Here is a 15,547-nt window from a genome sequence, read left to right on the forward strand (position 1 = left end):
TTCCCTCATCGGCTCGCAGTCCAGTTCACTGACTGCAAACCTCTCGTCGAGCCCAGATGCTGTCTCTAATGCCAGACTTCTCGAACCTCAGACCCCTTCTTGAACTCCAAGATCCTTATTCTCCTATCTAATACTTCCTCCGACCCCAGAGACCTCTTTCGACTTCAGATTCCGCTTTCATCACCGCCTCTGCCCCCAGCCCCAGCCCCCTACTTCATCCACAACCTGCTTCATTTTGAGACCGCTTCTTGGACGTCTCTCCTGGGTCGTCGGATCCTTCCCTGGAACACCCTCCTCAGCATTTCGCCAACTCCTCTTTCAATCACAATCCCTTCTGGGAACCCTGACCTATTAGCAAGTGTTGAGCTCATGTTAGGATTTTAAAAGCGGGTCTCTAGATGGCATTCTAGCAATCATGATTTAGTTGGCTGGAATGGGATCTCTGGAACCTGCGTGTTTACCATTATTTAAAGAGTTTTTTATGTGATTCTGGAAAGGACACTTTGAGAAAGAAGAAATGGTGGTGGTGATGATACAGCAGGAATGGGCTGGGGTGAGAGAGGGTAGGGAATGGGTCTATGGGTTCTTCTATTCCATCTGTGACCACTTACAAACTGTAATCTTGGGCAAAGTACCTAATTTCGTTCAGTATGGGTTTCTTCATCTGTAAAATGGAGAGAATAATAGCAGCCGTCTCTGGTTGTGAAGATTAAATCGCATATGGAAAGTTTTTAGAATATGGCTTCACACCTACTTAACACAGTAAATGCCATAGTCTTTATCATCATTTCCTTAATTTCGTGGATTCTCATCTTGTCCAACGTGATCCAAACATTTCCCACTCTGACAGATTCCAACTACACCAGAGCTTGCTCTACTACCCAGTCTCCAAGGATGGAATGTTGGTTCCCTTTATTATTAGGCCTCTTGTCCAAATTTCCATTTAACAGTCTATCCACCTGTCTTCCAGTACTCAGACAGATGAGAATCACATTTTCGTTACCCTTCCCTGGACATGAAGAGAATATCTGCTTTTTCTCATGGTCTCTTCTTTCCACAATCCCTGGCAGAGGGAGGGGGCTGGTTAAGACCTTGGCCACATATCCCCTCCTCCCCCAGCCTCAGGCTCCAGGCTTAGAGATGACTTTAACCCTGTGAAATCCCTTTGGGGTACAGCATCTGCCATGCCATCTGTAGACAGGAGAGGGCAGCAGTGTGTTGGGAAACCGCTCTGGAGCTTAAGAGAAGAGCTGGGAGGAGCAAGAGGTAGAGGGCTGCCCAAAATTTTGTGTGTAGGACTAGAAGAGGACTGTTTATACTAGGACTGTGTGCCCTTGGACTAGAACTATTTGCCATCATTTCATGGCAAATAAATGGGTAAACAATGGAAAGAGTAATAGACTTTATTTTCTTGGGCTCCAAAATCACTGCAGATGGTGATTGCAGCCATGAAATTAAAAGACGCTTGCTCCTTGGAAGAAAAGCTATAACCAACCAAGACAGCATATTAAAAAGCAGAGACATTACTTTGCCGACAAAGGCCCATCTAGTCTAAGCTATGATTTTTCCAGGAGTCATGTATGGATGTGAGAGTTGGACCATAAAGAAAACTGAACACTGAAGGATTGATGCTTTTCAACTGTGGTGTTGGAGAAGACTCTTGAGAGTCCCTTGGACCACAAGGAGGTCAAACCAGTCAATCCTAAAGGAAATCAGTTCTGAATATTCATTGGAAGGACTGATGCTGAAGTTGAAACTCCAATACTTTGGCCACCTGATGCAAAGAACTTACTCCTTAGAAAAGATCCTGATGCTGGGAAAGACTGAAGGCAGGAGGAGAAGGGGATGACAGAGGATGAGATGGTTGGATGGCATCACTGACTCAGTGAACATGAGTTTGAGCAAGCTCCAGAAGTTGGTGGTGGACAGGGAGGTCTGGCATGCTGTAGTCTATGGGGTCACAAAGAGTTGGACATGACTAAGCGACTAAACTGGACTGAACTGAACTGAATTTAGGATGTGCTGGGCATGAGATTAGTTGGACAAAGAACAAGAGAGCAGGTGGGAAGGAAGGCTGGGCCAGATGGGGTTCTGCGTAGGCTTCAGGAAGTGGGGGCTGCCTGCTTCCAGGCCTCAGAATCACTGTTGGAGTTAGGTACTTAAGGATCCTTCCTGACATGATAGCTGTTCTGTAAACGGATGGGTGGGAGTGGGCCCTTCTTGGTGGTGAGTGCAGAGAGATGGAGGGTCCTGGCTGGTCCCTCCTTTCTGGAGTGGAAGGCATAGAGGGAAGCTGGAGGTATTTGAGCCCAGGTGTCTCTTGATGAAGTAAGAGACTGGGAAGGAAATAAGGGTGTGACTGATTCCTTCTATTTGCCTAGACTATTTCACAAGCCTCAGCTTCAGCCAGATAAGGTGGTAAAAACTTCTGGAGGCAGAAGATCTAGGTTTGGGCCAAGTTATGGTCTTTTTTTCTGGGACTTTGTACAAAGTCCTCCCTTTCCCTGAGTCCACAATTTATGCAATGAAATGGGTTTATTAGCAAAGACTTGAGGCGCCTCCTAGTCTTAAGTTAACGAATCTTTGCGTTTTAGGTCTGGATGGAAATTTGAGGAGGCAAGGAAAGTAAAGAACTCTCCTTAGGAGTGGAAGAAAATCTGAGTTTCCTCAGGGTAGCGGTTAGTTCCCAGAGCGAAAGTGTGTCACCCGGAAAGGACCCTACTCCACCTGGCTTTTCTACTCGGTGGGGTGACAGGCTTGTGCAATCAGATCGCGGGGCGGCTCCTCGATGGGCCTGACCAAACTCCGTTCGTTAGCCCAGCTCTTTCCTGCTCATGCCCCGCCCTAACTCAACTCTGCATCTGTAACTCCAAGACCCCACCCCACCCTGGTCACTCCATGGTCCTGCCTCCTCTCCTGTCACATCCAGCCTTGCCACTCCCGGTCACTCCATGGGCCCACCCTCTCTCCTGTCACGCCTGGCCCCTCCCCTTCTGCTTTCCCGCTGAGGCTCCACCCCTTCCGCAAGTAAGCTCCGCCCCATGCCCCAAGCAATGCTCAACTTCGGCCTATGGGTTTCTTTGCTAGACCTGGTCCCAACACCACCAGGCACGGCTCCGCCCCTCTGGGCCTCTCCCTCTTGCACCTGCCTAAGCCCCGCCCCCGCCCCCCGCCACCAGGCCCCGCCCCTTCTTAAGGCCCCGCCCCTCGGTCGGCCTGTTTTCCGCGCCTGGGCGCCAGCTGCTACCGCCAAGGCGGCTACAGTGTTCGGAACTTGAGGTGATGGGACTTCCCGAAGAGCGGAGCCGGAGCGGCAGCGGGAGCGGGGCCCGGGAGGAGGCTAGGGCCCGGAGCTCGGCGCGGAGCTGGTCTCCTCCGCCCGAGGTCAGCCGTTCGGCGCACGTCCCCTCGCTGCAGCGCTACCGCGAGCTGCACCGGCGCTCCTTGGAGGAGCCGAGAGGTGAGGCAGGGCCCGGGCGGGCCTGAGGGACGTCAGCTAGAAGAGAAGTGGGGGTTCACAGGAGAGGGAGTAATTGGGGGTGTTCCGTCGGGAAATGGAGGTTCCGTGAGGAGATGGAGGTTCCCTTGGGAAACTGGGGAGTTGGTAAGGAGGTAGAGGTTCTGTTATGGAAGAATAGCGGTTCTTTAAGGAGATGGAAAAGGGGTTCCGGGAGGAGGGGGTTCTCTGAGGCGAAGGAGGAAATGTCGTTCTGTAGGAAATGAGCGTCTCCTAGAAGTTGGGGGGTTCCTTTGCGACTTGGGGGTTTCGCAGGTTCTGTGAACGTTTGAAAGAGTGAAAATGTCCCGAGAAGAGAGTTCCTCATATGAACAGTCGGGCTCTTAGGTGCCAGGAGCGCCTTGAAGGGAGGCGGGCCACGAAGAGAACTTTCTTTACAACTTTTCAGCCCAGCTCAGCCCAGTGCCTCCTGACACCTTTCGCCTGTGAGTTAGTCTCCACTGCTGAGGGGCACTCGAGTCCCATCCTGGCAATCCCCAAGCTAGTAATGGAGATCTATTTTTAGTATTTCAGAAATCTCGATGAAGACTACCATGTAAGACTGAACAAGTCACTAAAATATTGTCTTTAAAATAAAAAAAATTAGGGCTGGGATTGTAATAACTCCGTAATTCTGATAGGTAGTGCCATGTCTTTGAGACTCAAGCTGGGTAAGGGGTCACAGATGTAGCTGAATTGGAAGGCGGTATGATGCTGGCAGTGGGACATGCATGAACACTCTGGATTTAGATCTTGGCTCTGCCACTCATTTGCTCTTTGGTCTTGAGATTTTAAAACCTGTCCGAAATTCCTTTTCTTTATCTATAAAATAGAGGTAATAATACCTGCCTTGAAGATTTGTTTGAGGGCTAAAATGAGTAGTAAGTGAAGTGTGCATTACAGAGTGCCTAATGCACAGCAGCTTTCACTAAATAGTGGTTAGTTTCATACCCATAAGAGCAATGTGGATGAAGCAACTATTTAGTAAGCAAGATAAGATTAAATCAGGTGTAGAGCCGTTGATTGCTGCAGGCAATGTCCAAGTTTTAGTGCTCAGACCTCTTTTTTTTTTTTTAGGTGTTCTTATAGATATTTGTTGACTAAATTTGTCTATATAGACCACCCCTTAGACAAATATTACACTTAATCTTTTAATTGACTCTTGTGGTTGGTAATTCTTTCCTTGTCAAGTTCCTACTCTTTACAAAAGATTTCAGAGTAGGCTTCCTTTAATAGGGAAATGAGCCAATATCTTTAAATAAAAATGCAATCACATGGAAGTTTCATAGAACACACCTACAACACCACCTGTATCCACCAACTATCCCAGGATTCTGACTTCTTGGGATAACACTGTATTTTTGTTGGAATTCTCTAGGAATAAAATATAAAGGCCAATTCATATACTGTCTCTAAAGCAATATCATATCTTCATCTTTCCAATGGAGACTTCCTAATTGGCTCTTAGAGAGGTGATCTTATCTATAGATTCACTTCCTAATCAGAGTTTACCTTCAGATTAGATAACTCCAGCTTGTTTCTTTTTCTTTCTTTCTTTCTTTCTAAAATTGAAGTATAGTTGATTTATAATATGTTTGTTTCAGGTATGCAGTTCAAAGTAGTTCAATTATTTACACATACGTCCATATTCAGACTCTTTTCCCTTATAGGTTATCACAAAACAGAGTATAGTCCTTGTGCTATACAGTAGGTTCTTGTTGGTTATCTATTTTATATATATTAGTGTGTGTGTGTGTGTGTGTGTGTGTGTGTGCGTGCGTGTGCTAAGTTGCTTCAGTTCTGACTCTTTGTGACCCTATGGACTAAAGCCTGCCAGGCTCCTCTGTCCATGGGATTCTTCAGGCAAGAATACTGGAATGGGTTGCCATTTCCTCCTGCAGGAGATCTTCCTGACCCAGGGATTGAACCTGCATCTCTAGCATCTACTGTATTGGCAGGCAGGTTCTTTACCACTAGAGCTACCTGGGAAGCCTAGTACTGTGTATGTGTTAACCCCAAACTTCTAATTTATCCCTCCCCTCCTACCTCAGGCCGCTTTTCACTTATCTTCCCTCTCTATATTTTTTCCTGTCATGAGTTCATGTTTCCCATGTTTTCATTTTTTTAAATTAAGGTAACATTGTTTAAGCTCCCTGTATACAACATTGTGTTTCTACTTCTGCGTACAGTATGATGTGATCACCACCAAAAATTTAGTTTCCACCCATCACCATACAGTTACCCTCTTTACTCATTTTACCCTCCCCACTTCACCTCTGGAAACCAGTAATCTGTTCTCTGTATGTGTGTTTGTTTTGTTTCATTTGATTGTTCATTTATTTTGTTTTTTTACATTGCACATATGAGTGAAAGGATATGGTATTTGTCTTTGAATCTGTCTGAAATGGTAAGTTTTCATTCTTTTTATGGTTGAGTAATATTTATATTACTTCCTTGATGGCTCAGACAATAAAGAATCTGCCTGCAATGCAGGAGACCCAGGTTCAATATCCAGGTAAGGAAGATCCTTTGGAGAAGGGAATGGCAACCCACTCCAGTATTCCTGCCTGGAGAATCCCTTGGACAGAAGAGTCTGGTGGGCTACAGTCCACAGGGTCACAGAGAGTTGGACACTTGGAGACTGACACTTTTTTGGCTTTAATATTTGTATATTTATATAGGTAAATACATATCTCTATATATCACATCTTCTTTATCATTCATTTATCAGTGGACACTTAGGTTACTTCCATGTCTTGGCTATTCACTGTAAACATAATAAACATAGGAGTGCATATATCTTTTCAAAATAGTGTTTCTGTTTTCTTGAGAAAAATACTCAAGCGAAATTGCTGGATCGTATAATAGTTCTGTTCTTAATTTTTTGAGTAATTGCTAAGTGGCTGCAACAGTATGCACTCCCACCAACAATGTATGAAGGTTCCATCTCTCCACATCTTTTTCAACACTTGTTTCTTGCCTTTTTGATAATAGCCATTCAGATGTGTGTGAGGTGATATACCATTGTGGCTTTTCCTAATAACAAGTGATATTGAACATCTTTTCATGTATCTGTTGGCTATCAGTATGTCTTTGGAAAGATGTCTATTCAGCACCTCTGCTCACTTTTTAATTGGGTTGCTTGTTATTTTGTTGTTGAGTTGTATGAGTTCTTTATATATTTTGAATGCTAACCCTTTATCCAATATATGATTTGCAAATACCTTCTCCCCAGTGATGAGCTATTACTATCACAGTAACTCTTTTTGTGTATACTTAGCTTTGTATCCGGGATCTCACTTATGCTCTAGCCTCAAATTTCATAGGTCTGTAGAGCATTTTATTCACATACCTTGATGTTATACCATATTTAACATTACTGTGAGTCAGATTTACCAATTTTCCCTTCCAAATCTGCTCTTCTTCCTAATATTCTAATCCCTGCCAATGGCACTATCCCAAATCTTATCCATCTGTATATCTTATATATTTATAGGTTGCTAACTGCTTACTGGGCACAAATTCTGTTTGTTTGATGTAGAGACTGTTATCCCCATTTTTCAGAGAAGGAAACTGACACTTAGAGAGGTTAACTAAATTGAACAATGTCACAGAGGTATTTAGTGGTAGAGCTGAGATTTGAACTAACATAGTTTTGATTGCAGAATCTATACTCCCAGTAGCTTTGCTAGTCTTCTTCCCTGATCCACAGTCTGCCTTTTATGAAATTCTATCAAATACTCTTTCCAAATATCTCTTAGGTTACCTTTTCTTCCATTTCTATAGACCCTTTTAATTCAAGGGAGCAGCCTTCTAATTGGTTCTCTCTCCCCTAGTCTCACTCATCTCCATTATTTCTGGTATATTTAGAATTAACTAAACACTATTAGACTGATAATGGAAATAGTGCTTTCATATGTTACTTCAAAAACTTTCAATAGTTCCCTATTTCCTACAGTTTAAAGTTAAAATTCTGCCTTTCTTTCAGAATCTCTGGATAACTAGCCTACCCCACCTTTCTGTTCTTATCTTCTGATGCTCCCTACCGCATGCCCCTCATTCTATAACAGACCATTCTTGTTGATATGCTGTATCCACAAAAGTCCCTTTCCCATCACCATGGCTTTGCCCATTCCCTTCTGTTCCTCTCTACCTAGTCAACCTTCACCAGTTCCACAGAGCATTTCCTGATCATGCCAGTCCATTTTTATCTTTTCTAAACTTCAGTACTTAGAACATGTGCCAGAGAACCATCCAGAATTCAACAGCTCCATCATAAAAAAATAAAAGCAAGAACTAAATGATTATGCATTTCCCTGACATTCCAGTGGTTAAGATTCCATGCTTCCACTGTAGGGGGCACGAGTTCGATCACTGGTCATGGAACCATGCTGCCTATGGCCTGGCGGGCCAGAAAACAAAACAAAACTAAGTGATTATAAAACTCAGATTTCTTTACTTCTTGTTGATGGACATAAATGTGGTTCATATATGGTTTTACATAATCTGTACCTACCACTGTCACTTAAAATGTATTTTTTTGAGTATACACATATTAAATGTAGTTCTAACAAGATGGACTTTAGAGTTAGATCTTATTTTGTATTCAGGTTACTTGCTGTGTGATTCTTGGGAGAGTTTCCTATGTGTCCTGAGCTTCAGTTTTCTCATGTATTAAAATCAAGATCATCAGAGGGCCATATAAAGATTAAATGAAATTAGCTCAATCCTTGGACATGAATGGCATTCATTAAAATGCCAGTTCCCATTTGTTCTTTCATTAATGGCCATTTAGTATCCTGTTGTATCACTACCAGTGATTAAAGAGATTTCATCTCTTCAGTTTTCGTCAGTTTTTTCATTGTTGAGCTTTAGGGTTGTTTCTAGTTTTACTAGTATAAATGGTGTTAGTATAACCATCTCTTGAGTAATCACTTTTTTCCTTGTGGTATTATTTTCTTAGGGTGTGTTTCCCCAAAGTTAGCAGTTGAAAGAATATAAAACATTTTATGACTCTTGTCATGCATTGCCCTGCTGTTCAGTAACGTTGTGCTAATTTCTTACAATGCTGTTATCATATAATAGATCGGTTTTCTAGGATCACTTGGGCATTGAGTTTAATACTTTCTTAGTCTTTGCTGGTCTCAGAGGCATATAATGGCACCTTGGGGTTGATTTGATTTGGATTTCTTTAATTCATTGCAAGTTGTATAGAAAGAAAAGAAAGTGAAGTCACTTAGTCGTGTCTGACTCTTTGTGACCCAACGGACTGTAGCCTGCCAGGCCCTTCCGTCCATGGGACTTTCCAGACAAGAATACTGGAGTGGGTTGCTAATTCTTTCTCCAGGGGAATCTTCCCGACCCAAGGATCGAACCCGGGTCTCCTGCATTGCAAGCAGACTCTTTACTGCCTGAGCCACCAGGGAATCTGGTGGCAAGATGTATACCATATGATTTAGCTTTCAGTATATTCTGTCTTGTATACTCAAAAATATTTTATGTTTTAGTCTTATTGCTGCCAAAATCTTGTCTCTCTGTGCACCAATGCCAAACAGAAATACGGAGACAGAGTTATGGAGGAGAAGGAAAGAATAGCTTTATTACTTTGCCAAGCAGAGGAGGAGCACAGTAGGCTAGTGCCTCAAGAACTATGCCTCCTCCCTGGTGAGAAGGGAAAGGTTATATAGTCAGGCGGGAGTATGTGATAAGGATCAAGGCAATAACAGTCTTGTATTCTTTCTTCTGCAAAGTTCAAAGGGGTGGGGTTCCTGACAAGATTGGATGTGTGGAGGGTCTTAGGTGGTCCAGTGTCCTAACCTTGATGAGCCTCTGTGGTCCTTTAATCTTGATGTTTTACTGCTATTCCTCCCTTGATGAGCAACTGTGATGCCATTTAGGTCATGGAGGCTGAATTCTTGCCTATAAGAAGTGGGGGACAAACAGGCCTGTGTCCCCAGGAGTCCAACGGGGCCCTGCTCAGCATCATTATCTCTTTAATCAGACTGTATAAACTACATCATCCAACTTGAACAGGTCACTTTACTTCTATAAATTTGATTTCTTGATATCAGTAAAATGAGAGGCCGATAACCTCTAACTTTCCTTCCATTCTTATGGTTCTAAGTCTCTCTCTCTCTCTCCTCTAGCTTGTGATCCGGTACTTAGATTATCCTAGGTGTTCTGCAACAGCATGTTTAACCTGTTGATTACCTTTTCTCCAGAGTAACCAGGCAAATGTTTCAATATTGTAAGTCTTCTCTGGTTAAAACCGTACAATGACTTTCCATTGCTCTTAGAAATGGAAACTGTTAGTTGCTCAGTCATGTCTGACTCTTTGTAACTCCATGAGCTGTAGCCTACCAGGCTCCTCTGTCCATGGGATTTTCCAGGCAAGAATACTGGAGCGGGTTGCTGTTTCCTTCTCCAGGGGATCTTCCTGACTCAGGGATTAAACCCAGGTCTCCTGCATTGCAGGCAGATTCTTCACCATCTGAGCCATCAAGGAAGTCTATTGCTGTTAGGCTCAAATTCTCTATGCTTAGAAGGATTGCATGTTATCTGCCTAGTTTATGCTTTATTTTCTGCTATTCTTTCTCTTATTCTCAGTGCTTCAGCCTGAAGGAATTCCTCTTAACGTATCCCCATGGTTCTTTTCTGTCCCATAGTAATGTTTTTCCTGGTGGGAGAGTGAAGAAAAACTCCTATTCATCTTTCAGACTTTAGCAACAGTGTCTTCCTCAGGGCAGTTCAAATCTTGACTTAGTAAATGTGTAAATAGATATCACTAAGTCATGTCCAACTGTTTGCAACCCCATGGACTGTAGTCTGCTAGGTTCCTCTCTCCATGGGATCCCCAGTCAAGAATACAGGAGTGGGTTGCCATGCCCTCCTCCAGGGGATCCTCCTGATTCAGGAATTGAACTTGGATCTCCTGCTTTGCAGGCAGATTCTTTACCCACTGACCCACCTTGGGCAAATTATTTAGCCTCTCTGAGCCTTGATTTTCAAACCAATAAAATAAGAATGAAAAACCCTACCTCCTACGGTTGTGGTAAGAACTAAATGAGATAATGCATTTAAAGAGTTTAAAAGCCACATCTGGTACTTAGCAAATAACACTTGGGCAGATAGTAGTAGGAGAAACAGGTGTTCATTAAGTTATTGCTGAGAGTGAATGAACAAATTTTTCCTTGTCATGCAAGGCTCTGTGGGTAAAGGATTTCTTCCTTTCACTAAAGTTACTGATTAACTACAATGTACTAGGCATTGTGATAGGCACTGGTTACAGTTTGAATAGATGGTGAAAAATAGCGTGGATATTTTGAGAAGGGAGGGAAGAAACTTGAGTCAAGATTCAGCCCGTGGGAGTAAAGATGGTTTAAGAGTGTGGTGGTTGTTAAGATTTGAGAGGTAGAAGAGGGACCCAGGTGATAGGTCCTAGAGTACAGGGAAGAGAAACTGTGACTTGGTGCTATGCATAGAATGGTAAGCCATCTGAGGATAAATGTGCCTCAGAAGCTAAATGATGTCTGGTCTTTCTTTTCTGTTGTAGAGTTTTGGGGAGACATTGCCAAGGAATTTTACTGGAAGACCCCATGTCCTGGTCCATTCCTTCAGTACAACTTTGATGTGACTAAAGGGAAAATCTTCATTGAATGGATGAAAGGAGCAACTACCAACATCTGCTACAACGTACTGGATCGAATTGTCCATGAGAAAAAACTTGGCGATAAAGTTGCTTTTTACTGGTAAAAACACCTATCTTATAGCCTGTGGCAGATAAAAAGTCACCCTGACATTTATATAGCATTTTATAGTTCACAAAGTACCTTAAAAATCCATGCATTTGATGCTTACAGCAACCCAGAAGAATAAGCAAAGTATTATTAACTTAATGTCTCAGGTGAGGAAAAATACCTCAAGTTAAATGACTTCCCTAAAATCATGTAACTAGTATGTGACAGAACTGACATTCAAAATCAAGTGTCCTGACTTCTAGTCTAGGGTTTTCGACTTGTAGTTGGAGAGGAACAACGTGAGGGGGTAAATGGAAGCAAAAGGGACTCTGTAGTTTTCTTATTCTTGCTTTGGGAGAAAACTGGATTTTGGATTTTTTGCTGCCACCACCACTGTTGTCATCATTACCTTTGATTGAGCTATATGCCAGATACTATGCTCAAGTGCTTCACACATATTATCCTATTTGATGCTCACAACAACTAAAAATATATTATTTATTTTCCTCATTTTACATATGTGAAAATGAAATTCTGAGATGTAAATAGATGACTTATTTGAAGTTATACAGCTAGTAATAAGGACTGATATTCATATCTTGGTAGCACAGTTTCAGAGTTTATACTCTTAACCATGACATTATACTATCCTTCTAATTTCTTATACAAGCTTCTCAACAGTTTTGCAAATTAGGTATTTTTAGCCCAATTTTATAGCTGAAGAAATGAAGCATGCATCTCTGCTTCATAGTGAATAAGGTCATAGAGTGAGTAACTGGTGGAGCCAGGGTTCAAACCCAAGTCTGTCTGATTCCTTGTTTTTAACACTCAGCCATGCTGACTCCTCCACTGAAACTAACACCCCCTCTTCCTAGCAACATAGCTTAGAGGAGGTGTTACTAAACTGAACCTGAAATAGGACCTTGAAGTTCCAGTTATTGGGGTGTTTCTGCCACCAACCATAAGCACTTTGAGAATTAATGTTTCTTTTTTAAATGAGCCAGTAGAAGAATATTGGTATTTCATGGATGCATTAAATTTGTAGTCAGTAAAACGTTGCCCAGTTTGTGTGATATATTAAGAAAAACCCTAACCTGAGAGATAGGAAATTCAGTTTTTCACTCTAACTCTGCCATCCACTTGCTATGTAACCATAGGCAAGGCATTTAACTCTCTGAGAGTCAATTTCCTTGTCCATAAAATGGGGGTAATATTAAATCCCACCCTTGCCTTATAACTGGATTGTTAGGAGAATCAAATATGATTTGGTAAAAGCATTTATGTATTTATTGGGAAACACTGTACAAATGTGAGTGGTCTGTTATCATATTACCATTGCTCAGGTTGGAGTCACTTTGCCACTGAAATTCACAGTCCATTATGCCTGTTGAGACTTTGTTTAGCTCCTGCCATGAGACTTTATGCTTGAGCTCCAGCTGACACTTGGGCCCATCTCCTAGGTTCTTCAGAGATCAGAAAACCTTTAAAGATCTGGATAGGAGATACTTTTGTCTGAATTTGTCCCCTGGTTTAAAATCAAGTGCCTGATGAAAGACTGAAAAGGCACAGGCCAGAATTGTTTATTCAGTGGATATTGCTGCAGAATCCTGAGGCCCTTCTTTCTAGTTCCCCTACCATCTGTACTTGAACAGAGCCTGTCTTTCTACATATGTAAAATGAAAGGAGTAGATTAGATCACTGTTTTCCCAAGAATGCTTTTGGAACTACTAATCACTAGACATATTAGCAGGAACTTTTTTTTTCCCCAAGCAGGAGCTTCTTGATTCATGAAAAAAAAAACAGACTGAGAAGCACTGTATAATAAATTACCTTTCCGGGATTTCCATTGTGTACTGATACAGTAAAGTCTCCAAGAAGTCCTACAGTAAAGATACCTGATTAATTTTAACATGGGATTTCTAAAGTTTATTTGAGCCCCAAACATTTTTTATAGCATGCGATTAACATCACAGGAAGCAGTATTCCATGGAACACTGATTTATGAAGCACTCGATATATAATCTCTACATTTACTTCTCGTGCAAAATTCTGTAACTCTGTAACAAGACATTTTTACTCCATTTTTACATTGGTCAGTCAACCAATAAGAATTTTAAAGATATTGAGTACTCAGCCCTATGAGTGTTATGGTATAGGGGTAAGAAGAGTGGAAGACAAGTACCACATGGGCCATTATTATTCAAGTCTCAATCTGTAAATAAATCACATTTGTTAAAAGAAAGTAAAGTGCAAATATCCCAGATATTTGTTTACTTCCCTTTTTTACCTCTATATTTTTAAAATAATATGCTTATACTGCAATTTCTTTTTTTTTTAAAGAAAGCATTGACTTCCTTTTATGATAGATGAGAATTCAGTTCTTAAATACTACTCCAACTTCTTTCTCTTAATCTCAACGTAATTATACCTCTATTTTTTAGTTAATTTAAAATCAGTGCTTATTTTAGAATAATATATGATTGTATTTCCTTTTATATAAAGGTATTTATTTTCAAAGAAATTAAAAATCACCTAAAATTTTCTTATACCATTTGCCTTTATCATATACTCAATATTTTTCAAACTATCATATAATTTATTCCAGGAAGTTCTCTTTTTCCCCTTGGTCCTAGAGCCTACCTTGTTTCTGCTCTAATTTTTATTAATGTTTTTAAAGTGACATCTTTTCAGTGATTTGCTCCAGTTGATACACTTCTTATGGAGCCACAGTATGACTTTCTTTTCAGCCTAGACATTTAGATAACTGAAGTGGCTTTCTTTTCTTTTTTCTGAGCAAACTCCTGGAAATAGTGAAAGACAGGGAAATCTGGAGTGCTGCAGTCCAAGAGATCACAACGAGTTGGACACAACTTAGCAACTGAGCAACAACAACATAGTGGCATTAGAAAATCACATTTAGGGCATATCTTATATACGTACTGAAATAATCCACAAACGAAGTACTTCAGTTAGCCAAAATAGAACACTATTAAGGAAGAATTTGGCTTTTAACGTTTGACTTGACACATTGTAAATATTCATGGAATAATAGTATTTTTAGAATTTGAAGTGATTGTTTTATTAGAATCCATCTAGGCCAACTGTCTTTACAGATGTAAAGGGTTTATGCAGGGGTCAGTTTATTCATTAAATATTTATTAAGGACTTACTACGTACCAGGCAATATTCTGAACAAACAAACAAACTCTCTACCCTCTTGGAGGTTATGTTCTAGCTTAAGGAGACAGACAAACAAATCAATAAATATATGACAGGTAGTGATAAGTGCTGTAGAAAAATACAAGGCAGTTTAAGGAACAAGGAATGACAGTGAAAAATGGGGATTGATATCAGTGGCCCTCTCTGATAAAGGTGACATTTGAGCAGCAATATGAAGGAAATGCAAAATGTCATGCATATAGTTGGTTTGGGAAAGGAAACTATTCCAGGTACATGGAGGAGTAAGTGTAGAGGCCCTGGGACAGGAGTGTTCTGCTACCTAGTGTGTTTGAATACTAGCTAGGAAGTTAGCATAGCTGAAGCAGTATTAGTTAGAAAAACAGAGTGATAGGGAATGAGGTCAGCAGGACACTAGATTGTATAGATTGAAAGATTTGGGGGTTTTTTTCACAGTGAAATGGGAAACCACTGGACAATCTTGAGCATAGAAGTGACAGTGATTTGACTTATGTTTAGAACCTGTCTTTATGTTGAGAATAGACCGTCGAAGGACAAGATTAGGAGCATGGAGACTTATGAGGCTATTATAGAAATCCATGTGAACAGTGATAGTGATTGAAGGTGCTTAGAAGTGGTCAAAATCTGTATCTATTTTGAGTGAAGAGCCCATGGAATTTGCTGACTTGAATTGGATGTAAGGTGTGAAAGAAAAGGGAATCAAGATTGTATTCAACAGTGGTGAGGTCCAGGACTGGGACATCTTGACTATTTTTGGACACCTATGAAAATATTTTATGCAGGGGAGTGATGTCACAGCTGGGCTCAAGAAGATTAATCTGGATTCATATGGAAGTGAGAATATAAAGGCAGAGAGCTGAGAGTTTTGTTACTCAAGGTAGAGATGCCTAAACTGGGATATTAGTTGTGGGAATGGAATTGAACAATAAAATTTTACAGTAATTTAGGGGAGAGAAACCGATATAGGTAACTGGTTGTATAGATGCAGGAGAGACAGGCAAAGAAAGTAAGAGAAGAGTCAGTTGTTCCCTCAGTCTTTCTAGCACTTTACCTCTTTCAAAGGCACGTAGTCATCTGATCCAAAGGCTGAATTTACCCTCTAGACAAGACTATGGTT

At 41.2% G+C, this 15,547-nt stretch overlaps 1 protein-coding gene across 3 annotated transcripts in view; it reads left to right on the forward strand.

The window, feature by feature from the left end:
* The window catches only part of ACSS2 (acyl-CoA synthetase short-chain family member 2), a 44,403-nt gene continuing 32,026 nt past the window's right edge, over nt 3,171-15,547 (forward strand). For 2 of the 3 annotated variants that reach the window (XM_005688483.3, XM_018057750.1), the window contains exons 1-2: nt 3,171-3,460; nt 11,049-11,244. In XM_005688483.3, coding sequence (XP_005688540.2) covers nt 3,283-3,460; nt 11,049-11,244 — 374 coding nt within the window. In that variant the 5' untranslated portion in view covers nt 3,171-3,282. The remainder of the gene's footprint in view (nt 3,461-11,048; nt 11,245-15,547) is intronic. The other variant, XM_018057751.1, reaches the window with a different exon arrangement.

Source organism: Capra hircus, chromosome 13, assembly GCF_001704415.2.
Source record: "Capra hircus breed San Clemente chromosome 13, ASM170441v1, whole genome shotgun sequence".
Classification (NCBI taxonomy): Eukaryota; Metazoa; Chordata; class Mammalia; order Artiodactyla; family Bovidae; genus Capra; species Capra hircus.